General features: G+C 46.6%; 1 protein-coding gene across 1 annotated transcript in view; it reads left to right on the top strand.

The window, feature by feature from the left end:
• Positions 1 to 2,436: 2,436 nt before the first annotated feature.
• The window catches only part of CTH (cystathionine gamma-lyase), a 30,064-nt gene continuing 12,648 nt past the window's right edge, over positions 2,437 to 19,852 (top strand). Inside the window, exons 1-4 of the mRNA XM_077450483.1 lie at positions 2,437 to 2,644; positions 12,274 to 12,355; positions 12,507 to 12,602; positions 18,659 to 18,768. Coding sequence (XP_077306609.1) covers positions 2,468 to 2,644; positions 12,274 to 12,355; positions 12,507 to 12,602; positions 18,659 to 18,768 — 465 coding nt within the window. The 5' untranslated portion in view covers positions 2,437 to 2,467. The remainder of the gene's footprint in view (positions 2,645 to 12,273; positions 12,356 to 12,506; positions 12,603 to 18,658; positions 18,769 to 19,852) is intronic.

Here is a 19,852-nt window from a genome sequence, read left to right as displayed (position 1 = left end):
CTGTAATTACAGGGGAAGCTTGGTAATTTTTAGGTCATTGTTTACAGTGGTGAGTCTTCAAGACAGCTGCCATGTCAGTCCCCAGGGGGTTAGAGCAGGGATAGGCAACCTTAAAGAGGTGGAGATCTACCGAGGTGGAGATCTACCTGAACAACAGGGGATCCAGACAATATGGTGGGGGATCCTTCCAGAGCCTGGAGCAGCTTTTACCGGCAGTGGGCAGCAAACTTTAGTTCACTGCCAGCTGATTCTGGGTCACAGGAGTGCACAATTAGGTGATCCACAAGATAAGTATGACCAAAAAAGCTTTGGCCCAACTTCTCTTTTAAGTAAAACAGCTTTTCCCAGTCCCCCTAGGCATAAACCAACAGTTAACTCTTGCAGTGTTGATGCCCCCCCCCCCCCCCCCCAGTGTTTAGACACCCCAAGCATTGTAGAAGTTAAAATAGCTAATATATGTATTGTGCTGTCAGGGCCGGGGCTACCACTAAGGAGAACTAGGCAGCCGACTAGGGCACACTGCCACCTAGGACGCATCCATAGCCAGTGCCACATTCCTCTCCTGTCATCTCCTCTTCCCCGGTGGATGTCACCTTTAGAGCCGTTGTCCCCACACAGAGCAGAAGTGAGCTGAGTTTCCAGTAGTCACCCAACAGTATGGAGCCTAGGATGGAGATGTGGGCGTGGCCGGTCCGTAGGAGTGTAGCAGAGGAGGAGAGGGAATGTCCACTATAGGGGACCGTGCATGGGCTGCAAGCCGAGATGAAGGAGTTCAGGCACAGGCTGGAGAGGCAGCTGGAGGACGTGCTGTGCCTGGCTGGGCCCCTCTCCTGTCACTAAGGATGAGCTCAGGCGTGTTCGCATGCTCCACGTGCAGAGCCCGCAAGGAAGTTGGCGCAGCGCTGCGCTAATCTCAAGCAGTGAGACATTGCCCCGATGCGCGGCTGCAGAGATCGGACAATGTCTCACTGCCTGTAAAATAGCGCAGCGCTGCGGTGACTTCCTGGCGGGCTCTGCACGTGGAGTATGTGACCACACCAGAGCTCATCCTTCCCTGTCATTGACCTGTGGGAGTGGGTGGACGGACTCTGCTGACAGGTGGAACCGTGGAAGTACTGAGCCCGCTTGCGGGACTGAGTGGGCAATCCAACTGAAGGAAATGTAGACGTGTGCTGCTCATTTTGTCCGGCAAGGCAGCTCAGGTCAGTTCAATGAGGGGGAAAAACACATCACAGGAGGGTATAGTCTATACAAGGCAGTGTGTGCACGAAGGGGGGCAGTTTGTACAGGAAGGGGGTGTAGGGTTGAAGGGGGGCAGTGTATACAGAAAGGGTGGTGTTGGGGTTAAAGGGGGCAGTTTATACAGAAAGAGTGGTGTAGGGTTAAAGAAGCAGTTTATAAAGGAAGGGGGGTGTAGGGTTAAAGGGGGAAGTGTATACAGGAAGGGGGTGTAGGGTTAAAGGGGACAGTGTATACAGGAAGGGGGGTGTAGGGTTAAAGGGGAAAGTGTATACAGAAAGGGTGGTGTCTGGGTTAAAGGGGGCAGTTTATACAGGAAGGGGGCGTAGGGGTAAAGGGATCCGTTTATACAGGAAGGGGGCGTAGGGGTAAAGGGATCCGTTTATACAGGAAGGGGGTGTAGGGTTAAAGGGATCCGTTTATACAGGAAGGGGGTGTAGGGTTAAAGGGGGCAGTTTTTGCAGGAAGGGGGTGTAGGGTTATAGGGGGCAGTGTATACAGAAAGGGTGGGGTGTAGGGAATAAAGGGGAAAGTGTATACAGGAAGGGGGTGTAGGGTTAAAGGGATCCGTTTATACAGGAAGGGGTGTAGGGTTAAAGGGGGCAGTTTGTGCAGGAAGGGGGTGTAGGGTTATAGGGGGCAGTGTATACAGAAAGGGTGGGGTGTAGGGGTTAAAGGGGAAAGTGTATACAGGAAGGGGGTGTAGGGTTAAAGGGGGGCAGTGTGTATAGAAAAAGGTAGTGTAGAGTAGTGTAGGATAGTGTAGGGTAGGGTTTTATTGTATTATATTATTGTATCACATTGTATTATATTTTAATATTGTATCATATGGTATTATAATATTGTATCATATGGTATTATATTATTGTATTATATGATCGGATTACATGGTAAGGTATTATAGAATCGGAATGTATAATATGATATTATTTGGTATCATCTGACTGTCTCTACAATACTATGCCGTGTAATATATGATTGTATCCTCTCCACCTGTAGCGGTGTATTGTATTATTGCATCATACGGTAACATTGTATCATTCCGGCCCCGCCCTCCTCCGTTCGCTATTACTCCATCACACACAGGGGGGCGGGGCGGTGACGTTTGTTTCCTCCTATCCTTCATCAGCAGGGACAACGCCTTCAGCACCAGCCAATCATAGTCCGTCCCGGCCGGAGATTTGCTCATATAGGCGGACCGGCCGCATCCTCTCCGCACATCAGCACCATGGAGAAGCTGGAACGTAGCGGCTGTGTGACCCGGGGCTACCTGGAGCCCTTCCGACACTTCGCCACCGAGGCCATCCACAGCGGGCAGGAGCCCGAACAATGGAACTCTCTGGCGCTGGTGCCCCCCATCTCCCTGTCCACCACCTTCAAACAGCACAGCCCGGGGGAGCACTCGGTGAGCGGACAGCTGGGGGAGGGGAGGATTGTATAACTTTATAATCTGTGGATAATTGTATGGTGTATGATGGGGGTAGGCAGCATGGGTCAACAGAGCAGGGAAGTGCCCATACACCCCATACAAGCACGTGGGTTGGATGTGAGAGGCGAGTCAGCAGGATGAGTGTGCCAGGACAGGTAGATGTGTCTCATCTCTTTATATCATAGTTGAGAAGAGGGGTACAGAGGTGGGACAGATGTACAATGGTGGAAGAGATGAGAAGGGGGTTCAGCAGTGGGACAGATGACTGGGGGGTTCAGTGATGGGGGCAGATGTGAAAAGTGCATTGGTGGGACAGATGAGCAGGAAGTTAGTGGTGGGGCAGATGGGTTCAGTGTTAGGACAGTGATATGGGGGGGGGGTTACAGTGGCGGGACAGAAGAGCAAGGGGGTACAGTGGTGGGGCAGATGAGAAAGGAGGTACATCAATAGAACACATGAGCTAGGAGGTAGAGTGGCGGGACAGATTTGCAGAAGGGTCCAGTGTTGGGGCAGAGGAGACAGGATGAGCGGGGGGGGGGGGGGGGTTACAGTGGTGAAACAGATGTGCAGAAGGGACAGTGGGGGGCAGAGGGGACAGTGGTGGGGCAGATGGGAGGGGGGGTGGTGTTACAGATGTGCAGAGGGGACAGTTGTGTGTGTGTGTGTGTGTGTGTGTGTGTGTGTGTGTGTGTGTGGGGGGGGGGGGGGGGTGTTGCAGATGAGCGGGGGGGGGGGCTGGTTACAGGGGTGACAGTGATCTGAGGTGTGGAGTTGCAGGAATTGGGGCTGGTCTGAGGTGTGAGTGCTACTCAAGTACACACATTTAATCCTCTTCGTGATTGAGGCCGGGTTCACACCGCTGCGATGCGGGAACGCCGTGAATCCGTGGCGTTTTCCCGCATCGCACACCTCCCGCCGGCAGTTCACACTGCCCTATGCGGACGGCTGGGAGTGTCAATGTTATGTTAATCACGCCCCCAGATCCGTCCGCATATCGCAGTGCGATCTGCCGACTCGCACAGGAATCGGATCGCATGGTGTGAACACCCATGCGATCCGATTCTGTTGCGGACCAAAAAAAGGGTCCCGTGCGAGTTTTCTGCGGGAGCGCTGCGAATTCAGCCATACTATCTGTATGGCTGAACTCGCATCGCTACGGAGATCGGATGTGATTTGCGGTGCGAATCACATCCGGATCTCCCCCCGCAGCAGTGTGAACCCAGCCTGAGTGCGACTTTTTTTTTATTTATATAAAATCGGCACATTCAATTTCTTTGGAAACCTTTTTTGGCACACTGCTCAAAAGGTTGCCTACCCCCTGATGTATGACAGGCAGCTGCTGCAGCACCGCGTGTGTCTCCAGCCGTCAGTCATTGTCATGCTGTGTGATTGGTGACATCACACTTTCAGTGATGTCACACTTCCAGCTAGTTGGCAATTAAATGGCAACTTCCATCGACTTCTTCACAGCGCCTTATGTTGTGGGTTAATGTGCGTTGTGTGGCACTGCCCTGATAGAAAAGTGCATGTTCATGTTTTGGAATGCAAGGTAGTGGAACACTACAATAAAAATGCGTCCCCTTTCGTGCAGGGGTCACCAAACTTTATAAACAAAGGGCCAGTTGCGCTGTGGCCAATGGGAGAAGAAAATGCCCTGGCATCAGTGGAAGGTAGTGCCTTATCGTTGGTGTCGGTGGGATCAATATGCCCCAAGGGCCAGGTTAAAGCAAGCAAATTACCACATCTGGGCCACAGTTTAAAGACCACTGCCAGTGCACTGAGTGCCATTTGTATATCAGGGTACATGTGGCATTCATTGGGCAGTATCGCTGCCAAATGTGAACCATTCAAGTATATTGAGCTTTGCCTCGTATGCCAGGTTTGTAGTTGGGGCATGGTATTCCCATTCAAAATCCACGTCCAGGTCTGGCTACCGCTCTCTGGGAGAAAAAATAAAAAAGCTACCGGAGCGCTAAACAGAGGGGTTGATGCTTCTGTGAATGAATTATAATTTTTTTTTGTGACTTATCTAATGGTAAGTTCCTATGCTTATTTGTGCAATGCGGTACCACTTAAAATTAATGGCACCGCAGCATCTCTGCACAAACACAAAGGCTCTGATGTGCGATCCTGGTAAACTGGCACTAAAGCTGGCCAATTCAGCAGGGACTGGCTGTGATTCCAATCAGGTATGGGCAGGCTCAATAATCCAAAGTTGGATTCTCAACTTGGGTCCAACCAGCTGGATTTTACATTGGAGTATTGCTAGTGGTTGTTGTGGACACTAGCAATATTCATGGTCTTCTCCTGGTGGGGATGGATTTCTCGGGCAACACAACGACTCCAAAGGAGGGATTCCCCTGTCAACACTGATGGAGAAATCAAGCAAATTTCTTTCCTGCAACTCATTGGAATTCATTCTGTGTGGCCAGCCTTAAAGGGACAGTAAAGGTTTGTGTGTTTTTGAGAGAGAGCGCTGTCGATTACCCCCCCCCCCTCCCCATTTTACTTGCCTGAACCCTCAAACTTGTCCCACGGGGATGTGCCATCTCTCTGCTAGGCGGTTCTTGGCTCTTGATTGACTAGATTGATAGCAGCGCAGCCATTGGCTCCCATTGTTGCCAATCAAATCCAATGACGTAGCCGCTGGGGGGGGGGGCAGGGCCCGAGTCCTGCATTTGGCATCTATAGACACCGAATGCTGGACTCGGGAGCACGCCTGCAAGGTAATCCCCTGGGAGAGCTTCTCCTAGGGGGTTATCTGATGTGGGGAGGCACCCCAGAATAGCAGGTTTGGGGCCACTCTGTGCAAAACAAGCTGCACAGTGGAGGTAAGTGATGTTTGTTAATTAAGGAAAAAAAAAAGAACCTTAAGTGTCACTTTAAGCTGGCCATACCTATAGACTCCTCCATCCACGCTACGCAGCACAGATGGATGAATCTTCCACTGCAAGTTTTGTGTTCTGACAGTCGGCCCGGCCCCACAAGCAGTGCATGTATCTGATTGGATTTGGAAGCTGTCCAGCTGACAGCTTTCCACCCCCGCTCGTTTAACTCTTGAGTGACCACAAATCCTGACATGCGTTTGAGTTCTTCGTCATCATTTGGGCAAAATTGCCACCTATGAATCCGTTCTTGCTGGATTTCCTGCAGATGCCATTGCTATCAGTAGAGTCTTTAATGCGTTTTGGTGCGTAAAACGGCTATGACCATTTTTCTGCCAATACGTGTGGCACAGATGTTGGCTTGTGTCACTTAAAACCATGGTTTACGTGCTTTTTAAATAAATGCATGGGTGGGAAATGTCCCTTGCTGAGAATTTCCAGCACAAACTGTCCTGTTTAGAGTTGGAAATGAAAGTTGCTGAGTTTTCTGATCATTCATGATGGAAGAATAGTCACCATCTGGTATATTCTGTGGGACAATTGCCACTGTTAACTACCCCAGGTGTTTAGCTGGATGTGGATTTTCCAGTATGGTAGAGATCAGGTCCCTAGCAGGCTAATGTATTACAAAACAAAACAAAAAACAAACAAAAAAAAACACATAGGTGGGAATTGCCGTCTCTTGATGATTATAACTTTCCAGCTCTAATTGTTTCATTGTTTGTTTGAGTTGGAAACAAAAGTTGCTGAGTTTTCCAACCCATGTGTGATGAAAGAATAGTCACCCTCAAGTATATTTAATGAGATTGCCACTCCAGGTGTTTGTCTCCTATGGCATAGGAGACAAAGTCCATAGGACTTCCAGGAAAAGACTCTCGGATTCTAATCGCTGCTCTCTAGCACTAGTAAGGTTTGCTGTATTGTGGCCAGACCTGTAGATCAAGAACTTCAGCAACATCCGCTGTCACAATTCCTACTCGCCTGACAAGTGCTGATTGTGTGCAGCCCTATAGAGAACCAGCAGGATTGGGCGGGCTCTGTATGGCCAGTGATGACTGTTGTATAGATCTGTATGATGTAAGGTTGCATCAGGCGGTGTGATCTGCTTAGTCACTGTAAATCAACACTTTCTAGTAGCTGCAGGTGACTGGTGGGTGACCGGCTCCCCCAAAAGGCTGGACTGGAGATTGCAGCTGACATCTAGATAATGGAGATTTTTGATCAGCGGTGCGATTATTTAATTGGAAGACCTTGTGTAACCTTTTCTAGCTTTTCAGCTGCACTTCTCAGTTATGAGTTTTCTTGCAATAATGTTAAAGTGCCCGTGTAACTTGCAGCACATGGTTAAATGCTGGTTATTTGGATCCTGTCTAAGGATATTTAAAGCGGGATTCCACCCTAAAGTGTAACCTCCACTGATTGGATCCCTCCCCCCCCCCCCCCCCCCTCCGGTGTCACAATTGACACCTTTCAGGGGGGAGGGGGGTGGAGATGCCTGTCAAAGACAGGTATTTTCACCCACTTCTGGGCAGTGGGAGTCTACGCCATTTCCTGCCCTGCCGCGCTGTCTGCTGGGACACACACGGGTCCCAGTGACATCGCGGAGATTTCCTATTGCGCGGCTCGCGCATGCGCAGCAGGGAACCGGGAAGTGAAGCCGATTCACTTCCTGATTTCCTCACCTAGAATGGTGATGGCAGCAGCCGAGAGCCGATCGATCGGCATCGCTGGACCCTGGGACAGGTGAGTGTCCATTTATTAAAAGTCAGCAGCTGTAGTATTTATAGCTGCTGGCTTTTAATAATTTTTTTTTTTTTTAGGTGGAATCCCTCTTTAAGCAGGATCTTGCTGGCAGAAGACTGATGCATTTAAAAAACAAAACGTGTAATATGTTAAAGTGGAGTTCCACCCAAAAATGGAACCCCCCCCCCTTATGCCATATTTGGATTTTATTTTTATATTTTTTTTTTTGGGGGGGGGGGGGGGTAGCAGATACCTTGTGTTTGAGGGTTCCAGCTCCCACTTCCTCCCGGTGCACTGTGGCACCGGAAGGGAGATCGTCTCTCCCCCCTCTCGGCAGTAGCTGTCGTGGGTTTTTATTTTATTTTTACGGAACTCTGCTTTTAAGTGCTGTATGTTTAGACTAGGGATGCACAAATACCAGTTTAAGACTGGTAGTATTGATGCTTTTTCTCAAGTACTTGTTAATGGATATTTTCCCCTTCACTAAAAATGGTGTATATGTGTAAAGTTTACTTTTTTTTTATTTTATTTTTTTTTGGGCTTGGCCCCTTAGTACCAGCAAAGGGAACTCTTAAGGCACCAGAATACCAAGACATTTTTGGACAGTTTTATGTTCCCATCTTCATGGGAATAGTTTGGAGATGGTCCCTTCCTGTTCCAACATGACTGCACACCAGTGCACAAAGCAAGGTCCATAAAGACATGGATGAGTGAGTTTGGGTTGGAGGCACATGACTGGCCTGCACAGGGTCCTGACCTCAACCCAATAGAACATCTTTAGAGTGTAGACTGTGAGCCAGGCCTTCTCATTCAACATCAGTGTCTGACCTCACAAATGCATTTCTGGGAGAATGATCAAACATCCCCATAGACACACTCCTAAACATTGTGGACAGCCTTCCCAGAAGAGTTGAAGCTGTTATAGCCGCAAAGGGTGGGCCAACTCAATATTGAACCCTACGGACTAAGCCCTTGTACACACGGTCGGAGAATCTGTCAGACTGTGTTGTCGGATAATCCGACTGTGTGTGGTATGCATCGGACTGATTCCGTCGGACCCAATTTTCCAACTTGTTGGAAATATTTTCCGACAAACTGGTCCGATTGGACATACTCCAATCATGTGCAGAGAATTCCGATCGGACAAAGTGCCACGCATGCTCAGATCAAATTCCTACACCAAAGCTATTGGCTACTAGCCCGAACGTAGTCCCGTCGTAACGAAATAACATCATGTTCTGAACGATTGGATTTTCCAACAACTTGGTCCGACAGTGTGTATGCAACAGTGTCGGATTTGGTTGGCAGAATGTCCGACCGTGTGTACAAGGGCTAAGACTGGGATGCCATTAAAGTTTGTGTGTAAAGACAGACATCCTAATACTTTTGGCTATCTTGTGAATGGGAACAGTCTGAAGGGATTGGTTTTAGTATTTGAGCATTTGTACAAGCCCTCGTGTCAATGCTTATTGGCACCAATACCAGTATCCATGTCAGTGCATCGCTAGTTCAGACGTGTAATTGTTCACATCTGTTGCATTTCTCTAGCTCAGTTTGTATACCTCCTAGCTCAGTCTTCAGTCCCAGAATGGTAAATCTATGCTTGTACATGCATTTACATGAATTCACTTAAAGGGGTTGTAAAGGGAGAAGAATTTTTATCTTAATGCATTAAGCTAAAAAGTTCTTTGTGTGCAGCAGCCTGCCCCTTTTCCCCATCTCTATCCAGTGATGTCCATGAGTGCCTCAGCTATCCAGGACTCTCCTCCTGGCTGGTTTTCCGCTGCTGTCAGTCGGCCAATCGGGAGAGGGGGTGGGGCCAAACTACAGCTCAGCTAAAGTGACCCCATAGCAAGCTGCTTGCTGTGGGGGCATTTGACAGGAGGGAGGGAACAGGAGCACCGAAGAGGAACCAAGAAGAGGAAGATTGGGGCTGCTCTGTGCAAATCCACTGCACAGAGGAGGCAAGTATAACTAACTTTTTTTTTTTTTTTTTTTTAATATCAGACTTTACAATAACTTTAAATTACTATAGACACAGATTTTTTTTTTTGAACTATGATTTTATGCAGCTAAATGTCAGATGCCTATGTAAACATATAAAATGTTGCTGTTTTTAGATGAGAACGCTAAAAAAAACCTGACTAGAAGATGCAACTATTCCATGTGCGAAGCACAAAAATAATTAGTTTGGACTTTGGATTTTAGTTTGGTAAGGTGCCCAACAAACGCAGATGCTGAGAGCACATGACAATTACGAATCGTTTAATGTTTACCTGTTATGCTCGGCTTGGCGCTTTTTGCCCAAGGTTATAACAAGTCGGAGTTCAATTTCGGTGAAACTTCCCATGATGGAATGCAAAATGAGACCTCTAATGCGTACACAGGCTAGCCTTAAAGGGGCTGTTAAGGCAATGCACAGAATCTCTGCCTGTAGTATGTAAAAACAAAACCTAGTTATACTGCCAGTCATTTTTTTTTTACACTGCTCGGCACGGTGCTAGAAGGGGAGGGTTGGCTCACACACAGAGCTGACAGGCAAGGAGGGCAGGGGGAGAGGACAGAGGCACATAAACTGCCCATGGTGGTCAGGGCTAAGCAGCCATAATTAACTGGTCCATTTAGAGGGGAGGGCATAACCAAGCAGAATCAGCCAGGTATTTTGGGTGATGGAGAAGGCCAAATTGCACAGCACAAGCTACACCTAGCATGTGAATGAATGGCTTCACTGTCCATGCAGGCCATACAGGGATCTAAAGCTGCGGTCTTCTGGGACGTATCATTGGTGCAAGTGGTCACGTCAGAACATGACCATTCAGAATCACTCTGATATTTTTCAGTTTCTAATCAAAAGAAAAGTAAGAAAACTGAAGCTTTCAGATGCCTGGGCAGTGAATGCTAACCATCCATGTAGGTAAGTGCAGCTGGGATGTGTTATACAGGGTGTCTGGTGTTCATTCAACCTTCACTTTAATGGATCATGAAATTTTTGGAGGAAAAATATGCAAATTTTTTTTTTTTTTTGTTCTATAAATTTTGGCAGGAAAGGTGCATACGTTTTCCTCCAGAGGAACCTGCAGAGCATTGCACCCACGATCAGTGAATCACTGGTGCAATGTGAGACACCTGCACCAGCTTTCTTGCCTAGACCTCCATACAGGCTCTCGGTTTGAGCTGAAGTCTGTGCCCATGAACTATCAAGAGGGCTCATTGGTGCCTTCACAGTTCATTGCGTGCTACCACAGTGGTGGACGGGTCTTGTGGTTCCAATTCCTGTAATTTTGGAATGTGATGGCAGCTGTGGGGAGTGTAATAACATGAATGCGCTTTAAGGTCACTTTAACATTGATTGCAACATGTGATTCTCTGAACCGATGAACCAGAGACAAAGGTTCACTCCATGTTCTCGCTCAACTGCAATAAAAGGTAATTATTGTCTGTAGAAGTGGATTGACCTGAAATGCGAGGACACTAACCTTGCTGTTTAATCAGTAATTATTCCCAAGAGAAATCTGCTAAGCTCAGTATAAAGGGTTTTGTTTGGGACTTCAAAGCCTACTTTTTATTTAGACGAGTGCTTTTTCAAAAGCATTTATAAAGCCTGCAAGGCAATGGCATAATGCATCGCATACTAGCACATTATGACATGCTTACCTTGGAGCGTAGCCCTCCAGCACTGTTAAGTCACCACTGAGAAGGCTGATGTGTTTCCCCTGTCTTCTGAGTTTGCTAGCTCTGGCTATGAGTGGCTGGAGTCTTAAAGCGGGAGTCCGCCGGGACTCCGCTTTTTTTTTTTTTTTTTTTTTTTTTTTTTTTTTTTAAAAAGCCAGCAGCTACAAATACTGCAGCTGCTGACTTTTAAAATAGTGACACTTACCTGTCCAGCGCGCCCGCGATGTCGGCACCCGAAACCGATCTCTAGATCGTCTCTTGGGTATGGGAATCAGGAAATGGAGCCTTTCGGCTTCATTTCCCGGTTCCCTACTGCGCATGCGTGAGTCGCGCTGCGCAAAAAGGACGGTCCCCGCGGCCTCTGGGATCTGTGTTTCCCAGCAGGCAGCGGGGCACTTGCGGAAAGGGGCGTAATCTACGCCCCTTTCCGCAGAGAGCTATCCCGGAAGTGGGTGCAGATACCTGTACTGTACAGGTATCTGCACCCCCCCTCCCCCCCTGAAAGGTGCCAATTGTGGCGCCGGAGGGGGGGAGGGTTCAGATGAGCGGAAGGTCCACTTTAGGGTGGACCTCCGCTTTAATGATGTCACGTGGGAGCTGATGTTCTGGCAAGGTACGCTGGACCTTCAGAGCGCATGTGTCAGTGATGTCACTGGCTGCATGCAGGGTGATTATCTCCTAAATGGCCTGAGTGCAAATAAAGCAGTTTTTACATTGGCCTAAGCCTATAAAGAAGGGGGGGGGGGGTTAGGGGTTGTTGTAATGTAGAGCTAGAATGTACTAGCTACATTCCTGGATAGTAGGACGCTGCATGAGATGAAACCGAAGAGTGGATGTTGAGTCTGGGGGCTGTATAAGATGGAAGGGAGGATGTTGAGCTTGGTGACAGCATTAGATGAAAGGAGAGGGATGTTAAACTATAGCCATCATAAGATGAAATGGAAAAGATGGGCTGTTGAACTGGTAGGCTGCATGAGATGGGGGGGGGGGGGGGGGGGGGGGGAAATGTTGAGGCTGGAGGCTACCTGAGATGAAAGGGGAATACAGAGTCTGGAGGCTGCATGAGAAGCTTATAACCTACACAATTGGCTAGTGCCACCAAACTACATCCTGAAGCACTTGGTGCACGCTAAGCAAAGGCACCTGAAACTCTGCCTTATTCTCTGCAGATGTGGAGCAGCTTTCCCCCATTGTTCTTGTTGCTCATGATGGGGAAAGCCTCTTACCTTCTCCACCAAGAGCTAAGTGATTTCTATTTGCAAATTCGTTTGGAGTGTTCTGATTTTCTTCAATGTTTACCCTCAGGGCTTTGAATACAGTCGCAGTGGAAATCCCACAAGAAACTGCCTGGAGAAAGCTGTCGCTACCTTGGATGGCGCAAAATACTGTAAGGCACTTTATATTCTGTTATATGCCATTTCCTAGAGAAATAAAAATGTTCCATCTCTCAATTGTGGTGTGTGTCTTTTTAATTTTTTATTTTTTTAAATTTTCTTTCTTGAAAGGCTAACTCCGCTTATTGGATTTTCTCTTGCCAGGTATGGCGTATGCTTCTGGTTTGGCTGCAACTCTTAACATTGTTCACTTACTAAAAACTGGAGACCAAATCATCTGTACAAGTGATGTATATGGAGGTAAATGCAAACTTGATTTAGCAAATCGGTGATCCAGTTTGACCTAAATCAAGACTCTTCACTTTTTTATCTGTAATCCTGGGCAGTCCATTGTAACAGATTTCTCATTGAAGATGACAGCTTTTCACAAAAAAGATAAGTCTAGAATGACAAAGGAAGTGCTACAACCCCAAAATCTCAAGGATAGACAGGGTGAGATCAAGACGTCAGTGCTACACGAGTCCAGGCACAGATCGTCTAAAGTTCAATGAAGACAGTAAAAATCCAGCACCAGGGTGTCTTGGCATTAAAAATATATCTTTATTTAATCCAAATATAACAAGGAATCTATTCCTAAAAAATGTATGCATTCTAGCCTCCTACACATGCCTTAGGCATAGCGAACGGTGGTCAGGTTTCATTTTGTCTGTGCTATTGGGGGGGGGGGGGGCAGAGAACTAACACAGGGGCATAAATCCCTGAATGAGGCTTGTATGCGTCCAGGAATGTAGGTCCCTACACAAGTTCATGCAAAAACAGCATACAGCTAGTGTATTGCCATTAATTACTGTGGGTGGCTGCACACTACAGCTGTGACTCCTGGGTGTATTTGCAGTGCCTTGGAAAAAGTATTCATACCCCCTTTATTTTCCACGTTTTGTCATGTTGCAACTAAAAACACACATCTTATGTGATAGACCAACACAAAATTGTAAAGTGGAAGGAGAATTATAAAGGGTTTTCAAGTATCTTTACAAATGTGAAAAGGGAGGGGGGGGGGGGAGCCCTGCATCAGTACTTTGTAGAACCACCTTTCACTGCAATTATAGCTGCAAATCTTTGGGGATGTCTCTACCAGCTTTGCACATCTAGAGACATTTTTGCCCGTTCTTTGCAAAATGGAAGATTGGATGAATGGCATCTGTAAACAGTTGTCCTGCTGGAAGGCGAACCTCCACCACAGTCTTGTCTTTTGCAGACTCTAATGCCGCATACACACGATCAGACTATCAAACGGAGGTCTGCTAGACTTTCCGAACAAGCGGACTTGCCCACACACGGACTAAAGTCCGTTCATTTTGAACAGGATTTCATGTACGACAAAACTAGCGTGACTGACACCTTGCGAGCCCCGTCTGGTCTGCGTTTTAAGGGCAACTCCTATGCCAAAAAGAGTGGGGGTTCCCCCAAAGTCCATACCAGACCCTTATCGGAGCATGCAGGCCAGTCAGGAAAGGGGGTGGGGATGAGTGAGTGCCCCCCCTCCTGAGCCATGCCAGGCTGCGTGCCCTCAACAGGGGGGGCTGCTTTGGTGGGCCCCCACCTCAATGCACCTTGTCCCATGTTGATGAGGACAAGGGCCTCTTCAGGACAACCCTGGCCGTTCATTGTAGGGGGCTTATTGGGAAAACTTGAGCTGCCTTTAATGGGTCCCCCAGATTCCGGCCCCCCCACCCTATGAATGGGTAGGGGTACGTCATACCCCATACTCATTCACCTGGGGGGGGGGGGGGAAGTGTAAATAAAAAAAAAAAAACACAACACAGGTTTTAAAGTAGTTTATTAGGCAGCTCTGGGGGGGTCTTGTTCTGACTTCAGGGTTCCTCTTTGGTTCTGCTGCTGGGCTCCTCTGCTATCTTGCTGCTCTTCTACTAGCATTGGCCCAGGCCTTCTCATTTTGCCGTCGCCTTCTTCCGATGTTGACACAACGCACTTTCCGGCTGTAATGCCAGGGATGCACTGCGTGACCCCTTGTATAGGCATAAGGGGTGGAGTCACGGGCAATGTCACACAATGACTCCGCCCATTATGATGTCAGTCCTGGGGATACTGTAACATAGGGGGCAGGGTCACCACATGACATCACCCAGTGACCCTGCCCCTTGTGCCTATATAAGTCGCTGTACAATGCATCCCTGGCATTACAGCCGGATAGAAGATGATGATTCTCCACAGGTGAATGGGTAGGGGTACATCATACTCATTCACATGGGTGGGGGCCCCCTTATTAAAGGGGGCTCTCAGAACCTGATAAGCTGCCCACAGACCCTGACAACCAATGGTCAGGGTTGTCATGAAGAGGCCCTTGTCCTCAACATGGTGGGACAAGGTGTTTTGGCCTTGTCCCCTTGTCCTTGTCCCCACCCCCTTTCCTGACCAGCCAGGCTGCATGCTCAGATAAGGGTCTGGTATGGACTTTGGGGGGGACCCCCATGCTCTTTAACGGCGTAGGGGTTGCCCTTAAAACCCATACCAGGTGATGGGACTAGCAAGATTGACACCTTGCGAGCCCCATCGTACTTGAAGTCACGTTCAAAATGAACGGATTTTAGTCCATTCATTTGGAAAGTCCAGCATTTTGTCTGCCGGAAAGCTGAGTCTGGCAGACTGTTTTGAGTCAAGACTTCTGTAACGACACCCTGAGTAGGAAAGGGGTTAAAGCCGTTTAGGACATTCCCCTCTCGAACACCAAGGCAGCTACCAAACACTTCCATCAGCCAAACAAACCCATACGAATAATTCTCCACCAAATACGAGACGAGGCTCTGTATTGAGGTTCAAACAGGAAAATGGATCTTTATTGAAATGAATGCAGGCTTTTTATACATTTGAGAATACTACAGGCCCCAAATGAACAATCACCTGGATCCGCCCACAACATCGCACAATGGTTGAATAACGAGCCCCCAATTGGCACACTTAATAGGTTAAGGGAAAACTGCCTCAGACAAGAGTAACACAATTTACTTATCCAGACAAAAGCAACATCGTTAAGCAATAGACTGTCTATCTTACAATGAACTTTCTGGAATGCCTATATTGGGAGTTATACTTCCTGGCCATAGACCTCAGTGTCCAGGGGATAAAATCTTCATATTTTCGAGAGATATTGTTGAAATATTACTTTCCCATTTGAAGTGATTCAATCATTCTCAAGGTTCATTCTTTTCTTGGTCACCCTGCGACCAAAAGGGACCCCCGCCACAACTTATTTCAAAGTTTGCTGCACTTTCGGGAAGGGAGAGGTCTGCCGGAGTCCACGCGGTCGAATTGTCTGGACTCTGGTCCGCCGGATAGTCCGCTCGTGTGTACGCAGCTTAACAGGTTTTCTTCTAAGATTGCCCTGTCTTTGGCTCCATCCATCTTCCCATCAACTGACCATCTTCCCTGTCCCTGCTGAAGAAAAGCATCCCCCACAACATGATGCTGCCACCACCATGTTTCGCAGTGGGGATGGTCTGCTTGCAGGTGATGTGCAGTGTTAGTTTTCTGCCACTCATAGCGTTTTGCTTTTAGGCCAAAGTTCAATTTTGGTCTCATCTGACCAAAGCACCTTCTTTCACTTGTGTGACATGCTGTCTCCAACCCCCCCCCATGGCTTCTTGCAAACAGGACTTCTTATGGCTTGCTTCTTGCCACTCTTCCATAAAGGCCAGATCTGTGAAGTAAACTAATGGTTGTCCCGTGGACAGATTCTCCCACCTAAGCTGTGGATCTCTGCAGCTCCTCCAGAGTTACCATGGGCCTCTTGGCTGCTTCTCTAACGAATGCTCTTTGCCCGGCCTGTCAGTTTAGGTGGACGGCCATGTCTTTGTAGCTTTGCAGTTGTGCCATACTCTTTCCATTTTTGGATGATGGATTGAACAGAGCTCCGTGAGATGAGTTGAATTTTTTTTTTTATTATCTTTTATAACCGAACGCTGATTTAAACTTCTCCTTTTTATCCCTGACCCGTCTGGGTTCCTTTTGGTCTTCCTGATGCTGTTTGTTCACCAAAGTTCTCTAATGCAGTGATCATCAACCCTGTCCTTGGGGGCCCACAAACAGGTCAGGTTTTGTGTATTGCCTTGGGGAGATGCAGACGAGAATACTGAAATCGCTGAGCAGAAAATGATCACCTGTGATGTATTTCAGTTATCTTGCAAACCTGGCCTGTTGGTGGGCTTTGAGGACTGGGTTGACTACCACTGCTCTAATGAACCTCAGAGCTTCACAGAACAGGTGTGTGTTGAGATTAAATGAACACAGGTGAACTCTATTTACTAATTAGGTGACTTCTGAAGGCAATTGGATTTTGCTAGATCTTAGTTAGGGGTGTCAGAGTAAAGGGGGCTGAATACAAACGCACACCACACTTATCAATTATTTGTTAAATTTTTCCTTCCACCTCACAATCATGTGCCACTTTGTGTTGGTCTATTACATTAAATTCCCCCCCAAAAAAAGTTAGGTTTTTGGTTGTAACATGATAAAATGTTAAATTTAAAGGGGTATGAATAATTTTTCAAGGCAATATGATGTATGGCAGTGATATGCAATTAGCAGACCTCCAGCTGTTGCAAAACTAAAAGTCCCATCATGCCTCTGCCTCTGGCTTGTAGCTGTCAGTCTTGCTATGCCTCATGGGACTTGTAGTTCTGCAACAGCTGGAGGGCTGCTAATTGCATATCCCTGTTGTATGGCCTCATGCACATGAAACCTATAGAGCCAGTTAGGTGAGATTGGGTGTTTTTGTACAAAGACTTACCGGGACATCGCTGGCAAGCTGAAATGGGTGAGCAAACATCACTGCAACAAAGTGTATGTGTGTCTCTATGGAGAGACAGACATTTTTTATGCCGCCCTGTACACACGATCGGATTTTCCGACAACAAATGTTAGCTGAAAGTCCAAACATTTGTCACATTCTGATCATATGTACAAAAGTTCACACATGCTCGGAATCAAGTATGAGCCGGAAGCGCTTGGTCTTGTAAAACTAGCATTCATCATGGAGATCGCGTATGTCACTACATTCATAATTGTTGGCCAACATTTTGTGTATGCAAGACAACCTTCGAACAAAAATCCACAATTTTGCTGCCAGAAAGTCCAATCGTGTGTATGGGGCATTAGTCCTGCCTTTATATATAAAAAAAACTCTCTCCACTTGAAACTGATATTTTAGTGTTTGGTCTGTTCTGTTTCTCAAATTCTAACCATAAAAGCTCCCAGGTCAAGTCTGATCATTGGAGTAGAGCAGGCTGAATTCCCAGCACAGCTGGAAAACTGACCATGCTGTGTGGTCAATTTTTAATAGGAAAACAGACTAGCAGGAAGACCCAGGGCTTTCACACAAAGAAGGCAATACCAAGAGGTAGGAATCTCCAACAGAGTTTGTTATCCTTGCAATGTACATACATCACCCAGAGGGGAATGGGGTGTGTGGGTGTCAAAAATGGTGTAGAGTAGTAAACTCTACATACACTACACTTCCTAGTAAAATACATATTACTCTAGTATTCTACTATACTCACAGGGGCGTTTCTTAATGAATAGCAAAGTCTTTGTGTAATATGTGAATCAGTATCCCTTCTCCTAAAGGGTGTGTAGTGGAGATATGTATGTCTTCATCCAAGGCCGCATTTGCAACCTATTTTCAGGAGTAGATTGAAGAATCATTTGTTCAATACTTCAACAATAGATGTTTTATTGTTCAGGAAGATAAACAGACAAGACTGACATCTGGTAACATATGACATCGTTATAGTCTCAGAAGGAGGAAAGGGACATCTGATCTACATTCTCCAAAGTGTAGAGTTCCTTCTCTTTCCTAACTCTCTATAATCCAACTCCATTCTTATACTCTTTCATGATGTTATGTTAGCATATTCTAACGCCCATATTTGCATATACACCTAATATGGTTCAGTCTAAAGATAAGTGGCATAACTCCACCCATTGTCCTGACCTAGTAACTCAAAAATAGAAGTACCTACTCGGCAAAACCACTGTGTTCTGTGACCTTCAGAGACCATTACTTATTACCGTACATATAACTTGCATATATTTTCAGAAACTTTTATCACTTAAAATATTAATTAACTCAAACTTCTAACAGTGGGTTTTTTCACCTTTTTAAAAGTGGAGTTGCTCTTTAAGTAGGCCAGCATTTTGCTCTTTGGTTGAATGTAGTTTGCCAGGTGTAGAGAAGTCCCCTCTTTATTAGGTTTTTTTTTTTTAATTAGAATGTTATTTAAGGAGCAGACAAGTTTGATGTGATTCTGTACTAAGGATCCTTCATCTGCACTTGACAGGCACAAACAGATATTTTAGAAGAATTGCAACAGAAATGGGGGTGACAGTGTCATTTGTTGACTGCTCCAACCTGAAATGTCTGGAGGCCGCAATTACACCCGAAACAAAAGTAAGTATGACACATTAGGTGCTGAGACTCTAAACATACAATTGTGTGGGAGCTGATGCTACCACATCTATTGCATCATGTTAATCCTTGGGTGTTTTATGATTTTTATGAGGGATTTTTATAAATCTGTATTGCTATGAAACATGCTGGTTCTGTATAATGTAAAAAAACGCTAACCTCAAAGGAGAGCTCCAGTCTGCAGTGCTGTATTTGTAGGTTTTTTTTTGTTTTTTTCTGGAACGCACAAACTGGCTGCAGTAGTGTGAATTGAAAACCATAAATGCCTACTATCGATGCACTGGACTGCATGTGGTGTGAACTGGTCCTGACAATTGCGTCACCATGCAACTACTGCCCAAAATGTTTTTTTATTTTATTTATTTTTTTCCCCCTTTCCTCTGTAGTATACACTATAGGCTTTAGAAAAGAGCTGGGACATCTTTTGGGTGCCCCAAGGAGTGGTAATGCAGCGTGCTGCATTACCAAACAGTGGGTGTGGCCAAACTGCTCTTGCTGATGTCATGAGGGGGGGGGGGGGGGTTCCTAAGTGATGCCAAACCTGCCCCCAGACAGCAGCCTGCAACTACCAACAGATTTCTGTATGACTATCTCCGTTACTTGGGAAGCCACAGACCAGTCTAAATGTGTCCAGGTTTCGGGCAGACTGAAACCTGTACACATGATTCCAAACTCGACCTGTCTGGGTGACTCCTGGATGGGTGGCAACCCTAATCTCAGATGTAAACACATCTGTGATTGGTCATCACAGTGATAACCGTGTACAGAGACTCCCTGATTGGCTCTTTATATTTTGTCTGTGTTCTGAGCTGTCTAATGTGGGAGTTGCAGAAATGAGCATCATTGGTATTTTTAGAAATGTTCACCATGCCACGACTCTTAACCTCTTAATTTCTCTAAGTTACAAACGGAGGTAGGGTGATGTCAGTAGTGTAGTATAGGTTATGGGGGAGGGGGGTTGTTTTTAATGTATTAAAGTATAACTAAAGGCAAAAAACATTTTGAATAGAACCCCTGTCGGGTTTTTATGGCTGTCCATGCCCCCGATAGGGATACTTTTGACCTG

This window comes from Lithobates pipiens, unplaced genomic scaffold, assembly GCF_037356315.1.
Source record: "Lithobates pipiens isolate NorthernLeopardFrog02 unplaced genomic scaffold, aLitPip1_a1.2 Scaffold_23, whole genome shotgun sequence".
Taxonomy (NCBI): domain Eukaryota; kingdom Metazoa; phylum Chordata; class Amphibia; order Anura; family Ranidae; genus Lithobates; species Lithobates pipiens.
The sequence above is the reverse complement of the archived record's forward strand: the minus strand, read 5'-3'. Positions and strand labels throughout refer to the sequence as shown.